The following is a 20,053-nucleotide window of genomic DNA, read 5'->3' as shown; positions in this document are numbered from 1 at the left end:
AGAAGTGAGTCAAACACGAGCATCGTCTGATCTGTTGAAAACAGAAGAATCCACTGTGTTTTTTTTTGTTTTTTTTAAACGGCGACGAAATTGTGAATTTCCAGAGCGTTTTACAACACACTCAGCAATCGATTCCTACGGACTTTCCTCTGAAGATGGCAGCAAAGATGGCAACAAAGATGGCAACAAAGATGGCAACATTTCCGGAAAGGTACTGCAGGGCTCTCAAGTTTTGAGGACAGGCAAGAGTGACATTCCCCATCGACAATCACCCCCCCCCAGGCTTCCAACTCAGCGGTTAGAAGCGTTCTTAAGGTTAGGGGTGTGAGGATTTACACGCGCAACTAGCTAGCATCACCAGCTAGCATACACCAGCCCCAGGTCTGTTACCAGTTGATCCAATATTAGTTGTGCAGAAATATAGCCCGTCTTATACACACCAATTGAATTGAAATAGAAATTGTAATGTTTGTATTTTTTGTAATTATTCCATATTTAGTGTAGTCATATCAGAACCTGAAGTAGCCTACAATCCAAATGCAAGCATGAAACTTCAGAGTATCTTTCATTTGAGGCCAATATTATGCTTATGTGGGGTTCATATGCAGTAAGCATTTGTTTGCCAGTATGGGGAGTTTTCATAGGGCATTTTACCAAATGCATGAGCATACCTTGGCAAATAATGGTCTAAAGTACTCATGTTGTCATTCTATATTGATCTACTTTTGCACACAGCATGACAAGACCTAATGCTAGGACTCAAGTCATATCAAGTCAAGACTTAGAGGGCTGAAATGTGGTCAGTTCAAAGATGCTTGATGCTTGTAGAAAAATAAAAGAATAATCTAGCCTTTGTAACTTTGTGACAGTACATCACACAGTTATTCTAATTGTTTTCCAACAGTGTCTCAGCTTTCCAAAAGAGAGCAGACGTTTGATTATTGGCTAAAGTAGGCTATGTAGGAGCAATGCCCTCCTAAGTCAAAATGGGGCAAAAGTATAATTTATAATTGCTCAGATTTGCAAAAGAAATGATTTGACACATGGCACTGACAATTCAATAATGAGCCTTTTCACCACCTCCTGCATCCAACCTGGACCTTTTAGGGGGCTTTCCTCTCAGGGTGAATGAGAGGATGCTTAATTGCTTTTTACCCGACATTTTTGAATACAGATGCAATGATTAATGCATCCATGGGCAGGATATAATTATATAAAATGACGTGATTTTAAAAGTGACTTATAACAGTAGGCTATGCAATACACTTTAATAGTGCTAATAAAATGATTAAGCCTATTTGGAGTGAGAGATGTTTAGAATGTGTGAACGAAAGTATGTCTAGGCATAGGCTACTTGTCCTGAGCAAGTGTTGTCAATGAACAGGCTGTGAAACTGTTGGCTAAGTTACAGACAGTCATGAACAACTGATGCTAATTATCTGGGAAACATTCTCTATAGCAGCAGTCACGTTGTCATTGTTTGTGTCAAACAAGTTGTGGATTTGTTGTAACATTAAAAGATGACTTACTCTGTGCTGAAACCATGAACTGATGCTCGAAGCTCCAAGGTGAACGAAAATTGGAAGAAGTAGGTAACAGGTTCACGTTCAACTAGAAATGCAATTCCAAGGAATTACCAGTGCATAAAAATGCTAAAGTTGTGATGTAAAATATCATGTATAGTTAAAACAGATAATACAGAGATGGTTACTACGGTGATGCTAGGATAGACATGGTGGTTGCATAGCTTAATAAAAGTTGATAGTTTAAAAGTAGACTGTTTAAAAGCTGAATGTAGATAGTTTAAAAGTTGTTGATAGACAGTAGATAGTTTAAAAGTTGTTGATAGACAGCTAGTTTAATAGATAGTTTAATGATAGTTTAAAAGTAGACCGTTTCTGATTCACCTATAGCACCATCATTTCGCACCCCGATTTGGAATAACCCAGATTTCACCGTCAATAAAAAAACACTTAACTTTCACACATGGATGGGAAAGGGCATCACTCACCTTCAACACATTCTTCAAGACAATAATCTGGCCTCATTTTCCTGTTTGGTCCAGAAGCACGGCATCGAGAGTAAACACTTCTTACAATACCTGCAAATTAAATCATCTATCCTAGGAAAAATTAACATCCAGACAGCTAACCTTGACATTCCCCCACCAATCTCAGAGCTGCTTAATATTCCCTCTCCCAAAAAAATACTCTCCCAAATTTACAAAATTATATCTCGTTCAGAAAAAACAATTGGCCTGCCATATCACAAATGGGAATCAGACTTATCAATTACTCCCGGTGCCGACTTCTGGACCAAAATGTGCAAAAACATCTACCTCATGACAAAGAAAAGTAATCTACAACTAATACAATACAAGGTTCTTCATAGATTCCACTTCACTGCACATAAATTGGCTAAAATGGGGTTTGGCTCGGATCTTTGCACTCACTGCACACAAAATAACCCAGATACATACATTCATGCAGTCTGGCATTGCACTCCAATCAACCACTTGTCACGCATTAACTATTTTGGCCACTAGATGTCGCCAAAAACTTCTGTTCTGTCCCTAGCTAGTCACTTGTTACCCAATCCTCTTGTTATCCAATTAACCTGTTCCTCATTGTCTCTGGTCACATGTCTCATTTCCTCATTGTGTCAGTGTATTTAAACCCTGCTCTTTGTCTGTGTCTTTACTAAGTCTTCGTGATTACCCTGTGTCTCAAGCTCTAAGCCTTTGTGGAAATTTGTGGACGTTTTTGCCCTGTGGATTCTTTACCTCTGTGTTGACCCGGACTGTTTACGGTATCTCCTTTGGATTCTCCTATTGGATTTGTTTGCCTTTCCTTCCTCGGACTGAACTCTGTTATCTGAACCCTGGCTTGGCTCTCGACTTTGATTTTCTGGATTACGCCTTGGATTGAGGTTTTGGATTTAACTTTTTGGACTGTTTTTGACTTTTTTGGATCTTCTGAGCTTTTGTGTCTAAAACCTGAAATAAACTCAGTTAACCTTACTTTGTCTGCTCTGCACTTGAGTCATTAGTCTCAGTGGCCTAGTGGGTCAAAAGTCAGTTTGCCACTCCGGCGGCCCGGGTTCTAGACCCGACCGTGACACCACTTCTGGGTGAGTGTCACAAAATCTCTCTCTTCCATCTTTGGCTGTCACATCCCAGCATCCCCTTCCTTATGCATACTTGGTGATACATCCACAGTCAATTTAAGCAACTCCTGCAATAAAACACTGCTGGTAGCGCTGACTATCGCCAAGAAAACAATCCTCATGAACTGGAAATCTAAGAAAAAAGCTCACATCACTCATTGGAAAAACTTGTTAACAGACTATATATCATTAGAAAACCTATCAACTACAAACTTAATCAATACTCAGGATACAACCTCTCCTTGGTACCCCTTTATCACCTACTTACAGTCCTGACCCTCTTTGCCTGAGTTCCATCTCCACACGATCATAACACACTTCATCAACAGATACACATATCATCGAACACTAGGCAGGGGAGGGTAGCTGGAACTATTATTGTTGTTATTATTATTATTATTATTATTATTAGTAATATAAATAGCATCCCCTTCTTTCCCTCCCCCTTTTATTTACATTCTCTGATAACTTTACTAATTTCATTCTTTCTCTCTGCCTCTCCCATCGTTATTCTGCCGGGGCCCCATTGGATGGCTTGGGAGACTCGGTCCTGGCGGGTCGCTGTGTGGTTTTGGCATTGGTTGGGTCCTGTGGGTTATCTATTGGCCCTGGGCCCCCGGTGTGCACCCTCCTCATACGCTCATGCACACGCCTTGTCCTGGAAGCACACAGCACGCTTTACTCTCTTTTAATCGCACTACATGTTAGGTGACATACATAAACAAAAACTACAAAACAGGCTAGGGTAAGAGTGGAGTGCAGGTAGATGCCTCATCAGGTGTCTATCTGCATGCCTCACTTATTTTAATGCACACATTGAGGAGGCATACATCTTACACAGGGTAAGTGTGGTGTGCATGGGGAAATCCTGACAGATATTCACCATGCATGCCCACTTCTTTTAATGCTACACTCTAGATAGACCCCTCAACCTAGCCATTCACATACTGTACATATTTAGGTCAAGAGTGGTGTGTTGGGTGAAGGTCTGGGGGCGAGGTGTGGTTGGTCGTGGTAGTGGGGGATGTGTGCATATGCTGGGGGCCTGGGGCGATGGGTGGCACACAGGTCCTCCCCTCTGTCAGCTCGTCGCAGTATAACTGCAGGGGCTGGGTGGAACTGTGGCCATTAATGGGTGCCCAGGTTGGCAATCAGTCAGGCAATCAACCAGGCAATCAGTTATTCCTATTATTATACTTATCATTAATAGAATAATTACAACTCCTCTCCTCTGAAACCCTCCCTCTCTATGTTCCAGCTTCTCTCCTCCTGGCCCAACAGCAAGCCAGCCTTATACATATGCGCACACACACACACACACATACATCCTCACATACTCACTACCCCTCACCCCCCATCCCCACCCCCACACCCATCCCCATCCCAACACCACCTCATTCACACTCGTAGAGCTACCATCCGCATCCCCCCTTCTTTTCATTCCGGTCATCAATTTCATCCCTGATGATCATATCTGTAATCATCCTGGACGCAAATCATCCTTAGCCTTTCTGTTATTAATGTTATGTTGTGTTATGTTTGTGGAAGCCAAGTCAATGTGATGTCTTGTTAAGTTACAGTATGTGTTTATGTAATGTGCGTCTGTTTGTCGTATGTAGTATTCATGTGCATGTCGTAGTGTTGCATTTTCTGTAATGTCAATGATGTTTGCAAAAAAAAAAAAGTAGACCGTTTAAAAGTTGAAGGTAAATAGTTTAAAAGTTGTTGACAGACTGGAAGTTGAATGAATGTCGATATTCAAATAGTTTAATGGCTGTGTATAGGTAGATATTTGACGATAACTGAAAGTTGGAATGGCTCTAATGTTTGCTAGCAGTTATGCTAAGATTTTTAACTATGCTAACCATGCTACTTAGCTAATGTTTTATAGCAGTGCTAGCAATGCTAACCTGCTAACCATGCTACTTAGCTAACGTTTTCTAGCAGTTTAATGAATGTTGATATTCAAATAGTTTAATGGCTGTGTATAGGTAGATATTTGACGATAACTGAAAGTTGGAATGGCTCTAATGTTTGCTAGCAGTTATGCTAAGATTTGCAATTCTGCTAACCATGCTACTTAGCTAATGTTTTATAGTAGTGTTAGCAATGCTAACATGCTAACCATGCTACTTAGCTAACTTAACTAACATTTTCTAGCAGTTTTGCTAAACATGCTAATTATGTTAGCAATGCTAACATGCTAACTATGTTAACCATGTGACTTAGTTAACCAAGCTTATCATTTTTAAAAAGTGTAAAAAGTTCAGTAGTTTAATGGGTTACATTGTTTAACAGTGGATTATTGTAGTGAGGACTTTTATTTTGAAACAGTTTTGGGCAGAGGAAACAGTTGAATAGGATGTGTAGTCTTAATTGACCCAGATTGTATGCTTAAAGCCTGAGGCTGCAGGTGGCCTGAACACCTGCCATAGGATTCTAATTGCTTAACGGCCGTATTATGATGTCACAATCGGCAATGTTAAGTCTATGGGGATTTTTAAAAAGTTTTTCTTTAATAGTTTAAAAAGTATAAAAGTTTAAAAGTTGAAAAGACATAGCAGCTTGGTCCGTTTGAAGACCTACGTTACAAAGTTTGAACGAAGTTTCTAAGTTAAACTGTTCTAGAGAAATTGCGTACGGAAAAAGTGGTAAGCGGAAGAAGAAGTTGTTGAAGTTGCCTAGGAAGAACAGTACAGTGCATTTTCATGCACTGTAATAATTCACGTTCAACAATTCCAGGATACACGTTTTTCATTGGTTGTTGCGTTAAATCTTACCCAGATACAATACAGTTATTTTCTGATTGGCTATTGTGTAGCCCCTCTCGTTATTTTTGATTGGCTGATAGGCTAAGTGGCAGGCTCAACTTAACCCATGTTAACTGGCTGCGTTGGTGACGTTTCACGAGTGATGACGTTTCTTTGACAGATGTGGCCACTTGCAGATTTGTCACTTTCTGATGGACACTGGAGACGAACAAATACAAATATGCATGACATATTTAAATGTCAAAATTGTCTGTAGTACGCTACATGCACTGGACCATGAATATGCCACCAAAAACATAAATACAAATAGCCTAATAATAACTCGTGGGTATCGAACCTGCTTCCTAAATGAAACCACTTAAGCTACATGATAACCATTCATCTACGTACTTGCGCCACGAACCAGCTGATAAGTCATAGTGAAATTTATTTGACTTACATTTGAAGAAGTCAGCTGATGATTGTAGCAAGTTAACATGCATGGCTGATGGTGTTGTCTTGCTACAGCAGTTGCCCAAGCCAATAGGTTTTCAAAGTATCATGGTTAAGTTTTCAAACATTTCACTGACAGCTGGTCAGGCTCTCTGTGGCCACCTAGTATCTGTAGCATAAATTGAGGAAGCGTTGCTGGTCTAAAAATAAATAAATAATAATAAAAAAAAAACGTGTAATGGGGAGGATTGAACCCATGTCGACTGCGTAAAAAATCAATAGGCTATATAAGCATTAACCTGTTGCGCCACAGGAGAAGCATGAACGTGTGAATTGGGAAATAAAATATCAATAAAATATCAAACCCATGTTTACATGTCAGCAACATTAACGTTAATAGCCTATAACCCTTAGAGTTTTGACTCTCCCTGTGCGCAAATTTTGTGTAAAATATGGACACGTTATAGACTTCTCCTGCCCATTGCAGTGTGGGTTTCAATGCCTGTGTTTCATGAACTGAATTCTTAAAAGAATAGGCTGGACAAAAGGATAGGCTACACAACACAAGGATACACATTTTTATTTGATTTATTTGCTGATTTATTTGCTCTACAGACACTTCAGGTAGGGGCGGCCACAGCCTAACCTCAGTGAAATGTTTGTAAAACTTAACCATGATACTTTGAAGGCCTACTAAATGGCTTGGGCAACGGTAGCATGATAACATGGTAGCCAGATAACATGAACAGCTATGTTAACTTGTTACGTTATCATAACGTTCGACTTCTTTTAATCATACAACTGAAGTCAATTTCTGTGAGTGCCGTCAGCTGGCTCGTGGCGCAAGTTGATAGACGTCTGATTACCAAGCAAACAGGTCAATTTATTTGTGGTTCGATACCCACGTGAAGTTAATTTATGCTATTTAGGTGTTTGTTTTTTAGGTGGCATATTAATGGTCCAGTGCATGTAGTACTACATACAATTTTGACTTTTAAACATGTCATGCATATTTGTGTGCGTCTCTAGTATATCAGAAAGTGACAAATCTGCAAGCGGCCACATCTGTCAAAGACTCGTCATCAATCATGAAACGTCATCAACGCAGCCAGTTAACACGGGAGCCAGTTGCCATGTAACACCGGTTCCATAGTGAAAGCGGCGTGGCCAGAGACATTTTGGGCGCTGCCGCAGCATATTAAATATATAAATAGTTTTTCTGCGTGAGAAATACAATGTGTGGCGGGAGAGCGTGACAAAAGACTGAAATGAGTGACTGTCACGCTCAATGCGTGACACTTGAGAGCCCTGGTACTGGCTTGATGAAATTCATTCTGGACTCTCTATCCGACCACATAAAGACCTCGGGATACTTCGGTTTGGCTTTAGGGACCCTCTACTCACTACCACGTAAGTGTAATGTTGTTTGGAACTGTAGAAGAGGTATAAAAATAGCGTTTTGTAGCGGCGAAATAATATGCCCTTCTCACTTCCACGCTAACGAGTTTTGGCTAAAAACGGTAACATTTCTCAAAACACATCCGAATGACATGATTTTGATGTCAACTCAACGTATGTACTCCCAATCATCCGTAAATTGATCTAAAGTGCATTTTACTCCGGATAATTCCTTTAATGTCATACGAAAGTTGGTTCCAGAGCTGAGCCGCATAGCAGCTAAAAGCTGCTTCACCATGTTTAGTTCTAACATTAACAGGTTTTTCTCCTGAGACCTGAGAGGTCTGGAGGGTGTGTACTGCTGAAGCATGTCTGAGAGGTATTTAGGTCCTGCTCCATTAAGTGATTTATAAACAAGCAGTAGTGCTTTAAAATCAATTCTGTGACTTACTCAAAGCCAGTGCAGGGACTTAAGAATTGGAGTAATGTGGTCTGTTCTTTTAGTTTTTGTGAGAACCCTAGCTGCTGCATTTTGTATCACCTGAAGCTGTTTGATAGTCTTTTTAGGAAGGCCTGTGAAAAGTCCATTGCAGAAATCACCCCAGCTGGAGATAAATGCATGTAAGTCTTCACAAACTGTTCACAAACTTGGGATATGTTTCATTATTTGAAATTATACCCGTAAAAGTCCTGGCAGGAAGCATGCATAAGGATGTAGATCCAGGAATGCACTAATATTTTGTTCGTAGTCCAGTTTTCAACAATTATTAGTTAAACTAAGTTGTAAACACTTCGGAAAGAAATATTAAAAACTGGATATACCAAAAAACGTTGATGTAATCGCTTCCTGCCAGGACTTTTACGGGCTTTTCCCAAATCACGGAAGAAACGTCGACGCAGCGGTATAGTAGCAGATGCAGAGGCAAGTGTTATTTAAATAAACTCCTTAAAACTCTTGGTGCACTTACAAACTTTCTAATGCCTCGTTATTGGACTAAAGGTCATAGTTGTACTACTGTAGAAGTTTCATACCATTCAGGGCATTATTAGTGGGGTAATTTACGAGATAAAAGTTGGTTCCATTTCGACTGCAGAACGTCATTAGTTTCTGACAGCGCTACTCGACCAGGGTTCGACCAAGGGAAAAAAGGTTCTGGGAGGGTGTTTGGCTCGGGGTCATGGTGCAAAAGACCCTAGGGTGAAATTACTCCGAACCATCGCTTTAAGTAAAAGTACTGAAGTACTTGTTTTTAAAAATACTGGAGTATCAAGAGTATTTTCTAAATATTGCATTACTACTGCCACAGTGCTTCCATTTATGTACAGAAACGTCCTACATGGAGTTATGAAAAATGTTCATGTTAATACCTTGGAGAATGTAAAAGGAATTGGAAGTAAAATCAAGTCATTTTTATCTTTTTACCATGTTGCCAGGGATGGGTAGTATTTCTAATACATGTATTTAAAATACGTATTTCAAATACAAAATACTATTTGAAGCGAAAACTATCATTATTCAGAAAATTTAAATAGTCTGGCGAGGTGGGGCCACAGGTTGGCCCATTCCCGGGATGGACCTGCTGCGTCTTCATCCATTGTTTTGTCCATGGTTTCGTCTCTTATCTAAATCTGACCATGGAGTTGACTTTGGCGGAAAGCTGAAGGTGATTGCTGATAGGCTGTCCCAATCAGTGGCGCCTGCACAATCCAATCACGTTTGAGAGGGAAACAACAAATTGAGGGTTTCTGAAATTTTTCTTTTTTTCTTTTTTTTTTAGAAGTAGTAACGGGTACTCACGGTTATGGAAAGAAATGTAGTGGAGTAAAGAGTACAATATTTGACTCTCAAATGTACTTGAGTAAAGTCATGAGTACTCCCCAAAAATGATACTCGAGTAAAGTACAGATCCCTCAAAATTGTACTCAAGTACTGTACTCAAGTAAATGTACTCCGTTACTGTCCGGCTCTGTGTGCATGACGTGACGTTTTGTAACCTACATTTCCGTCAGTCTACAGTCTTTTAGCCCTTCTTTACCATGATAACCCTTCCAAGATAGAACTCTTCTCTACTTTGAGAGACCAACCACCACTCACGCCATCGATGTTGAATTTTGGGCGTCTGACGGAAACTGATCAATCTGACCAACAAACGTCGATTTGACACTATTTTGCTGTCCGGGTTTGCAAATCATTCATTTAGAAAATTTAAGTTGACTTATTAAATTTAAGAAAATTTAATAAGTCATCATAATCATCAGTCAGCATGGCATGCATGTCACAGCCTACCTGTTCCACCACTGAGTTCTTATCATGTAGCCTTAACTAGGCTCGCACTCTCCACCTGCTCACTGTCCCTTGCTCTGTATGCTTGCTTACATCTATAGCCTACTGTTCACATCTTCAACATGTTTCTGAAGCTTCTACATTGGTGTTAATTTTGCACAATTGTCACTACCGGCACCCGCCGCAATTTCGTGTATAGGCAACTTCGATTAACTTTTGATGCGCTCACAGAATCCTGGCTCTGAGCCAAAATGGGAGGGGTGGGGCCTGACGTGAGCTGTTATTGGATCAGTCCAGTGTCAATATGGAAATGTAACCAATGGGCCGCTGGTTGTCCTTCCTTTGGGCCGATCGTTGGCCAAAATTATTAAATTATAGCCTTTTCTATCGGCCCAAAAGGTGCGTCGGCCCACCGGGAAAATGCCAGATGGCCAGTCCGCCATGCCTATATCTAAACATGTTCACAGTAGTTATAGAATATGCTCCACCTTTGATCCTTGGTTCACCACATCTCCCTGGACGAGAAAACAACATGAGCATAGATTATTATCAGATATGAAACAGATGATTACTTGAATAACAAAAATAACATTGCTCTACCGCACACTGTTGACTTTTTACTCGGTTTTATTCAGAGCGAACAACGCGTTTCGCATACAGCGTCCTCAGGTTCGCTCAGAGCTCTCAGGTGTGTCTTAATTACCTTCTAGTCACATGACCAGTTGTTCTTAAAGTCAATTTTTAAAGGCCAATATCCAATATATAAACAGTTAAATATAATTAACAGACAATTAAATAGACCACATCCTCAAAGATATCTACACAATATATACACAATTATTATCAAATATATACATAATTAGCATCATCAAAAATCTAACATGAGCAAAGAGTTTTGTAGAAAAATATATGTGTCACAGGTATCATCAATGTATCCCCATTGCCACAAATACAGCTAAACCAATGGACAATACCCTATTGTCTATAACACTCACATTTACAGAAAACAGCTTAAGTCCTGTGATTCATTCATACCGGGGGGTTCAAGAGTAGACAGTTCATTTATCCAAAAGGCTTCTCTTCTCAAGAGCTGTTTGACTATGTTACCACCTCTAGGGTTTGGCAATACCCTCTCAATGCCAATAAACCTAAGGGAGGCAACAGCACCATGATTTTTTTCTGTGTAATGTCTAGCAATGGCATAGTCAAGATTATTGTTTCTAATGGCTGCCTTATGTTCTGCTATTCTCAGCTTGAGGTTGCGTTTGGTCTGTCCAACATACATAAGGCCACAAGGGCATATCAGCGCATAAATGACATGGGTCGATAGACAATTTATAAATTCTTTGATATTATATTTTCGTCCGGAATGTGGGTGGCTGAATTTTTTAGTGTCAAAAGTGTTGGCGCATTGGGCACATACCGCGTCTATATTTGCCATAGACTTGCTGAGAAAGCCAGTTTGTCTGTGTGGGTTCATGGTACACGGAACTAACCACCATGTCTCTATCATTCCTGCCTCTTTTGAAACAGAAATGAGGTTTGGAAGAAGACAAATTATTAAGATTTGGGTCATATTCTAGGACTTTCCAGTGTTTGTTTATGATATTTTTGACTTGTCTCGAAGCAGTAGAATGTTCTGACACAAAAACAGTTCTATTTTCTTGATTATGTTGTCTAGGGCGAGGATGTAATAACTCTCCTCTATTCTTCTGATTGGCTCTTTCTCGAGCTATATCAATAAGAGCCTGACTGTAGGCCTACCCCCTCTGTTTAGATCTTTCTCCCATCTCATTAGCCTTAACGTTGTAGTTCTCTTCTCTGTTGCAAATCCTTCTCGACCTGATGAATTGTCCTACGGTAGATGAAGGTGTCTAAATTTCTTACCGTAATTAGTAAGTCTAAAAAGTGGATCGTCTGTTGACTGTATTCCAGAGTGAATCTCAGATTCGGGTAAGTGCCATTAATATAATCATTGAAAGACTTGAGTTGATCTTCACTGCCTTCACGGCCAACGCATTGACCTTCTCCTCACCAGCAAGGAGGGCACAACAAGTGACCAGAGCGGCGCAGGTACATCCTCGGCTGATGAGGCTTTTTTAGCCGAGGATCGGGCAGGCCGAAAAAAAACAGGAGGGGGCAGAGGAAGAAGCGCACGTCGCCCACCCAGGCAGATGTGATCACATCTGTGATTATTCCCTCTGATTATTCCCTCACTTCTCCGCAGCTTGATGCTTTAAGCAGTGGATTGTCATTTGTCCCGACTAGAGTTAATGCTTTCAATATAAAGTTGACTCTTACAAATTCTTCAGACAACTACATTTGAAGCATTTTTTCAGTAATAAAGTTAGCCAGGCAGACACAACGTATGACCCTCTCAGTAAATTAAAGAAAAAAATCCACTTTCATGCCACCTGGCACCCCTAACCCTACCCTGGCCACATTCAGTAAATTAGTGGAGAGAGATATTGACGCTGTTGCTAAATCAAATAAGGCCACAAAAAGAGACAGCCTATTTCACTGCTATATCACTGCAACCATAAATGCACAGTCTAAATGTACTGTCAAACTATTGCAGAGGCGACATCTCCAAGTGTTTCATGAAGAGTTACACACTCTCCATGTCCTCCTATTGTTCTCTATGTAATTGACCCCTTCTCAGTTGAAAGCATCAACAGCATGAATAAATTAGTAGCTAATTTTCCCACATTCAATACCCAAAGGTAAGAAGGTAGCACACACACACACACACCCAATATAGGCCTACTTGAGGGGCAATAAATATCAAAAGTTCCAAAACATATATTGTGTTATTTGTATCGATCCACTATAAACATAATATCCACATACATGGCATTTGGAGGCTATGTATCCCACAGCAACATTAAAATAGTTTAGATTTGTGTACATTGTTTATAATGTATTAAATTAAGTGTCCATTTCATTATAATCAGATTTATCATAAATAATTGAACATGCACATGTATTTTAAATTCCATTAAAGAGGGGTGGAGGTGGGGTCACATTTGAGCATTTAAAAATTTACTTGAAAGTAACGCAATAGTTACTTTCTGAATTAAGTTACTTTTTGAATTTGTAACTGAGTAATTAATTTAGTTACTTTTTAGAAGAAGTAACTAGTAACTGTAACTAATTACTTTTTAAAAGTAACTTGCCCAACACTGCTTAAAATACATCTCTTTCCTGTTGTCTATAGCCTACTGTTCACATTGTACTCTTCTTTTTTGCACTTCTGGTTAGACGCTAACTGCATTTCATTGTCTCTGCACTTGTACTCTGCACAATGACAATAAAGTTAATCTAATCTAATCTCTAATCTATCACACTGTGGTCAGTTCATGAACACTTTGTATAAAAAAAAAGTAAATAATTAAATAAATAAAAATGAATGCCCTCAATAGTCTAAAATAATGTGTGTGATGCTTCATAATCAGTAACCATAAGTTGGTGAGCCTTGGCATTTTGGTTTGACCTTTGGTGTGCCTTAGCCCCAAAAATGAACCTCTGCTCGAAGGGTTCTTGAAAAAGTATTTTTCATGCCATCTGATAATGGAAAGTATCTGGAGAATCAAGTGGTTTTGTTGTGAAGATAACCAATGTTGGGGCAGCACTGGCAGACAAGATTATCACTAAGAGACAATCACTACTGCACAATGTGAAGGTTGACAGATTTCATCTGCATGTGTGACTGTTTGTAGGACTCCCTGTTCAATCATGTAGAAGGGGGCGATCCCTAGTGGTATTATGGATGCAGTGCATGTTTCCAGATAACCTTTATGATATCCTCCTTATGTATATATTACATTAACATTTCAATTAACTTCACTAACATCCTTATTCAGATCTTCTAGGCTGTATAGGCTATGCATTTGAGAATGCATCATTTCCTTAGTCCAGGGATGGCTTTTTAAAAATTATGAGCCAGAACTGAGCCAGAATTTTCACCGACATAAAATTAAAATACGTTTTATATGATGAGGTCTATAAATAGGCCTTATTCATCTGGAGGGCCCGCTTAAAACCTCCGAGACATAAAATATGCAACTGACAGCTTGCTACAGGCCTTCATTGTGCGCTTCCACTGGGCTCGAGAGAGGGGGCTTCTAACCTCGTTTTGGATTACACCGAATTTAAATGGCCGGTCCATATCCTTGTCTGATTGGGTAGGAGAGAGGTTGGGGAATTAATGGGCGGGGTAAACGACATTCTGGGCAATGGGCAGTGAATGAGCGCATCTGTATGGCGGCTGTTTGTGGGACACGCGTCAGAGCAGGCTACATTTTGGAATAAAACAATCAGGCTCGCAATTGCTATGCTAGAATAATCAACAAACCGTTTTTTGCACGGATTGAAAATAAGGTAAGCATCCGATATGTTTGGTGTAACGTTTCAGTGCAGATACAGCCGGCAAAGAGCGATGGGTGGATGGGTGTGATTTAAAGAATCAGCTGGGAAAGGAAAACAGTCCCACCACCGTTAATCTCTCCGCTTCGGGTAGCGAACTCGGCAAACAATACATGGTTGCATTCGCATGAACTGAATTTATATCACGCTCTTGATACCGTTTATTGTTTAATTGTTTTTTCCTCGTTTCATTCACTTACTGCAACGAACAACAGGCTGGCTTTTTGTTCGCTAGATGAAGACGGAAAAGGGTGTCGGCAAATAACAATACATGATAGCCTATTGCCTTGTTCAGTCATTGTCACAATGTGGGGGTTCCCACATTAAGTGGCGACTAGTTGTCCATATAGGCTTAAATTAAATGAGTAATGCGTTCATTTGTAATATGGACATAATAAACAATGACATAATTAATATAGTTCTATGTATAAAGTGAAGATATTTACAACATTTACTAAATGCGAAAATGACCCATTAATAAATACATTTTATGGAGGAAAGTGCCAATTCAAGTGTTTTCAAACAGATGTAATAAATACATAATAGCGAGTCTTGCATTAGGATTTAATCAATTCATAAGGAAAATCCATAGTGGTTGTTTACACTCATTTTCTCTCTTCCAGGTTTGTGAACAAGTTTGCCATGCGTGAAACCAAAACTCCACTGTAGCCTGAAGAGACCATTCTCCCAAGCAGATTGAGACAGCAGAGTGACAACAGACCCCCAACACTACTAGACCCACACACACACCCTTCCAGAGGCAGGATGGAGCAGGATGGTCAGCCGGGGTCGGAGAGCCCCAACCTGGCCTCCCTCCGGTCGGAGGCATCAGTGAGCCAGGTGGAGGACGTGGAGCCCAGCTCCATCAGCTCCTCCGTCAACAAGAGGAGGAAGAAGAGGAGGAAAGAGCCGCGTCCCGAGTCCATCATCGTGTACCGCTCGGACGCGGAGAGAGTGCCGGAGCCGGACGAGGAGCAGGGTGGAGAGGAGGAGAGGGACAGGGCCTCAGAGGAAGGGGCCAAGTTTCTGACAACGCCCACAGGTGAAGGTGAGGCCGTCTTTGCTGTCCTCCTTTCACATAACAGAATGACTGAACATTCCCAGGCTTGCCCCCCGCCACCGCCGCAAACATAAAGATGAGTGACTGATGTTCAGTTGGGTTGGAAAACTGAATTGAATACAGTCCAGTTGAGTTGAGACAGCCTATTTCACTGCTATATCACTGCAACCATAAATGCACAGTCTAAATGTACTGTCAAACTATTGCAGAGGCGACATCTCCAAGTGTTTCATGAAGAGTTACACACTCTCCATGTCCTCCTATTGTTCTCTATGTAATTGACCCCTTCTCAGTTGAAAGCATCAACAGCATGAATAAATTAGTAGCTAATTTTCCCACATTCAATACCCAAAGGTAAGAAGGTAGCACACACACACACACACACAGGTCTTCAGGCCAATGCTGAGTAATCACTATTTCACCGTTTTATTTCTGCCATGCCAAACAGATATGGTAATAATGTTTCACCCTGATGGCCTTCTTCAGTGCAGTGTGTCTGTGTGTGTGCTACCTTCTTACCTTTGGGTGGGTGGCTGTGGTGCAACTGGTTACAGCGCCTGTACCACATTCAGGTCCAAGTGCCCACGAGTCCAACCCAGGTCATTTCCCAAACCTACCCCATCTCTCTCTCCCACTCACTTCCTGTCATCTCTTCACTGTCCTATCATAATGCAAAAAAGCCCAAAAATATACTTAAAAAATTATGTAACCACTAGCTCATATTCCCGTGTGGTCTGCAGAATGGAGCCTGACTTAGACAGCCACTATACGTTACCCTGACAGGTGTGAGTGTGAGAGTGTGTGTGAGAGTGTGTGTGTGTGTGTGTGTGTGTGTGTGTGTGTGTGTAAGTACTAACTCGTTTTCCCGTGTGGTCTGCAGAGTGGAGCCTGCCCCCGGACAGTCGCTACGTGACCCTGACGGGCACCATCACCCGCGGCAAGAAGAAAGGCCAGATGGTGGACATCCACGTGACGCTGTCGGAGAAGAAGCTCCGCGACCTCGCCAAGTCCAAGGAGCGCCTGGACGCCGAGTGCGAGCGGGACGGGCGCTCGCGCCGCTCCTGCAGCCTGGGCGTGTGCCAGGGCCCGCACGTGGTCCTGTGGAGCCTGTCGTGTGCGCCCGTGGTCTTCCTCCTCTCCTTCATCACCTCCTTCTACTACGGCACACTCACCTGGTACAACGTGTTCCTGGTGTACAACGAGGAGAGGACGTTCTGGCACAAGATCACCGTCTGCCCCTTCCTCATCATCTTCTACCCCATGCTCATCATGGCCGTGGCGGTGTCGCTGGCCGTCTACTCGGCCGTGGTGCAGGTGTCCTGGGCGTTCGGCGAGTGGTGGCAGGCCGTGCGGGACCTGGAGAAGGGCTTCTGCGGCTGGGTCTGTGGGAAGATGGGCCTGGAGGACTGTTCGCCCTACAGCATTGTGGAGCTTCTCGACTCGGACACGTTCGCCGGCAGCCTCCAAGGCAAAGCTCCCGGGGAGAACGTGCAAACGTCCTCCGTCTAAGCTGCAGGAGTTTTAAAGGTGCAGTTCATGATTCTAAAGCGAAATGTTTTTTTTTTTTCTTTCTTTTTTTTTTTTTTTTGTCAGTCACGTCCTCATGGTCCTCTAGATGTCTGGTCTGCATGCGCACTCAAACAAGCTCAGGACCAAACCAGAGTGGGTAGTTATGTCTTTGACTTTTCAGCTCGACATGCGTTCACCAGAATCATGGACTGTACCTTTAAGGTTTCAGAAACGGAACCAACTTTGCTTTTGCACCATAAACGCCGGACACCAACTTGGGCAATCAATCAATGCATTCTGATTTACCTAGTACTCTCCAAGACCATATATCTGGGTGTTAATAAAAAAATGTGAAGCCCATACTAACACCTTCTAAGGTCGAGGATGTTGAATGGACGTGAGGATGTATACTATACAGGATTAAGACAAAGCCATTTTTACTGCCACTGTGCAAGACAATTCCTAAAAAAAATGTTGTTTGCTTTTTTCTATGATGTGAAATAGTAACATAGGTTAACACTGCATGGTCAAGTATGTTCTATAATGACCAATTTAAAGAAAAGTTATTGGATGTCCTCCGTTTGGAAGTTGGGGGTGTGAACTAGGGGTTTTCTGTTATGATACGATACATGATCCGTATGAGTTTGAGCAACTGTTGTGATGTGTAATCTTATGATGTGAGGACTAATGCAAGCCTGTAAGACAGTGGCTTTATTTTTCTAAATCATTGCATTTCTTTTGTGTTCCACTATGCTGAAATGACACCATAGTCTACAGCATGCGTGTGTTAAGCTACTTTCCAAATGCAGTAATGAATTTGGGATCTCTACAAAAACAGCTCATGACAGGGCATCACAAGTGCATAATATTATACTTTAGTGGTGTCCATCATGTTTAAATATCATCAGTCAATCATGTTTAAATGTTAATGATAATGGGATGTTTAGATTCCTGTTGGAAGTCTGCAGGACAGGTTCTTTGTTATTTTGTTTAATGTTACATTTTATTTCATTCTATTTATATTAATGTGGTGGACCTGAAGTGACTTCACATGGCTAACAACACTCTAAATATGTGTGTTTTGCTTTAACACTTTGTGAGCCAACATGGTTATTTATTTTAATTCTATGATGTGTGCAGTATTGGCACAAATTCTACAGTGCACTGTCTAAACATCTTATTTGTGTAGAGATTAAACAGGATACCATAATTATCAATAGAGAGAGGTTTCTATTGACAAGTATTGGAGGGCAGTAAACCTAACTTAGCCACAGACAGTGGAAATGGTCACCCAGGCTGATTTACTTAAAAAAGGATATAAAAGCTATTTCATGCAATCCGAACAAGACATTTTCCAAAGATGTGCAATACAATTGCTGGTAAATGTATTTATTTAATGTTTATTTGACTTGGTTGAGATCAGACATTGATATTGAGATCTTCAGATCATAAGCCTGAGAGTGGCACGTTTGTATGTATAAGACACAAATATTATTGTGTGTAAGTATACGGTTTCATTTTTACTTGTATATTTAAAACTTTTATATTTTATATTTATTTTATTTATTTTTACAAATGATAATTATTTGTCAAAGTAAGTTAAACAAGAATATGATTACCATTTACAAGAGACGTTTTGGACAGTAACAGCTGGGCATATGAAGCCCTTGTAATCTTGACCTTTTCAGAATCTTGACCTCTTGGTGTTTCAATTTTGTGTGTATTGAGATGCTTTTACAGTTTTATAAGCAAATATTTGTAATATGAAATTCTGAGCATGAGAAACATTGTATCAGAAAACTGTGTCACAAAACTGAAAAGTTTTATCATTTGTAATTTTCTGTCCAGGTGCTGTCTTGAGCAATGGTCCCAAACATGAAATTGTGAAATTGTTCATAAGGTACAATATGTTTTCAAGTTCTTTCTTTTTGTATTTTTACTCACTGATGTACACACAGGGTACTCAATGTGTGACAATAAAATCCTGTTCATCTCCATCCGTTGTCGAATGAAATTAGTCAGCCCTCTGTCGGTGGTCTGCCTGCACTTGACTTAGGTTTACTTTGCCATTCAGATACAACATTGTGCATGTTTACAACCTTTTGCTGTTGGTCCTTAAAACATACGAATGTGGTTTATTGTACACTGTAGTTGGGATGAGCAGTGCAGTGAATTAAGATGGGACTTGGCACACGCTCAACGAGACAGATGGCTCACAGTAGGTAGCACCCCTTTTGGAGATTAAACTTCATGTTGTTTGGGGGCTGAGCAAGCTCAGTGGATTTGCTCATGGAAAATTTGATTAGGATGCACCTTTTGGTAGCCTATGTGCAACCTATTGTAAGTTAACCCCCTGGGGTGTGTAGGGAGCTGCTAAGCTTTGGGTTGAAAAGGCCTTCAATCCTTCAGACCTTCAGTCAACAACTTGAAAGTATAGGCCTATTTCAACTATGACACAACTCTCAGATTGTTGTGCTATAAGCAGTTTCACTAGATGTGAAACCCTCTGTATAGACTTCTGAAGTTTGCCTACAAAAAGGAACCAAATCTGCCATCTTTGCCCATAGGAGATCCAGGTGTATTGATGCTAACTACATATGGCAAGTTGCAAGTTAGTTCTAGGGTAGCAAAAATAAAAATAAAAAAGTTTACCGTCTTAACCTACCGAAGACCATAATGCCCACTCAAAGACAGAGGACAAAAGTGTGTTGAGCAAAACGTCTGCATTTCAGACTTCTGTGTCCCTGTGAGAGTTAGGTGCAATAATTCAAAGTCCCTATTTTATTTTCCCATAGGGAAAATGGCAAGAAACCGGATTTCAAAGATGGCAGCTTTTTTGTAGGCGAATATCAGAGGTCTATTAGGCTATTAATTGACTAAAAATTGGTTTCCAACTGATGCATCCACACCAAAATCCATCAGTAAATATCCTATTTTGATATGGGCATTTCAGACTACCTTTTCTACGATCAAATAATTTTCTAAAATGCCCAATTACATTTAAGTTTC

At 40.7% G+C, this 20,053-nt stretch overlaps 1 protein-coding gene across 3 annotated transcripts; it reads left to right on the top strand.

Annotated features, from left to right (window-relative positions):
- The first annotated feature begins 140 nt into the window (after positions 1-140).
- Positions 141-19,325, top strand: tmem169b (transmembrane protein 169b). Of its 3 annotated transcripts, none has more exons than XM_042084526.1 (3): positions 141-211; positions 15,099-15,523; positions 16,416-19,325. In XM_042084526.1, exons 2-3 carry the CDS (start codon positions 15,241-15,243, stop codon positions 17,042-17,044), a joined length of 912 nt encoding a protein of 303 aa, XP_041940460.1. In that variant the 5' UTR covers positions 141-211; positions 15,099-15,240; the 3' UTR covers positions 17,045-19,325. The 3 variants fall into 3 exon arrangements, with proteins under 3 accessions (XP_041940460.1, XP_041940461.1, XP_041940459.1); XM_042084527.1 differs by lacking the exon at positions 141-211 and adding an exon at positions 7,732-7,778; XM_042084525.1 differs by lacking the exon at positions 141-211 and adding an exon at positions 14,308-14,430.
- Positions 19,326-20,053: the final 728 nt, after the last annotated feature.

This window comes from Alosa sapidissima, chromosome 2 (assembly GCF_018492685.1).
Source record: "Alosa sapidissima isolate fAloSap1 chromosome 2, fAloSap1.pri, whole genome shotgun sequence".
Lineage (NCBI taxonomy): Eukaryota > Metazoa > Chordata > Actinopteri > Clupeiformes > Clupeidae > Alosa > Alosa sapidissima.
Note: the sequence above shows the minus strand (reverse complement) of the source record. Positions and strands in the feature narration are given on the sequence as shown.

What these genes read in the sequence shown, in the direction of transcription:
- tmem169b (XM_042084526.1), top strand. Translation starts at nt 15,241, where the DNA reads ATGGAGCAGGATGGTCAGCCGGGGTCGGAGAGCCCCAACCTGGCCTCC. An exon ending in GACAACGCCCACAGGTGAAG is followed by an intron (nt 15,524 to 16,415) that starts GTGAGGCCGTCT and finishes TGTGGTCTGCAG; the next exon opens with AGTGGAGCCTGCCCCCGGAC.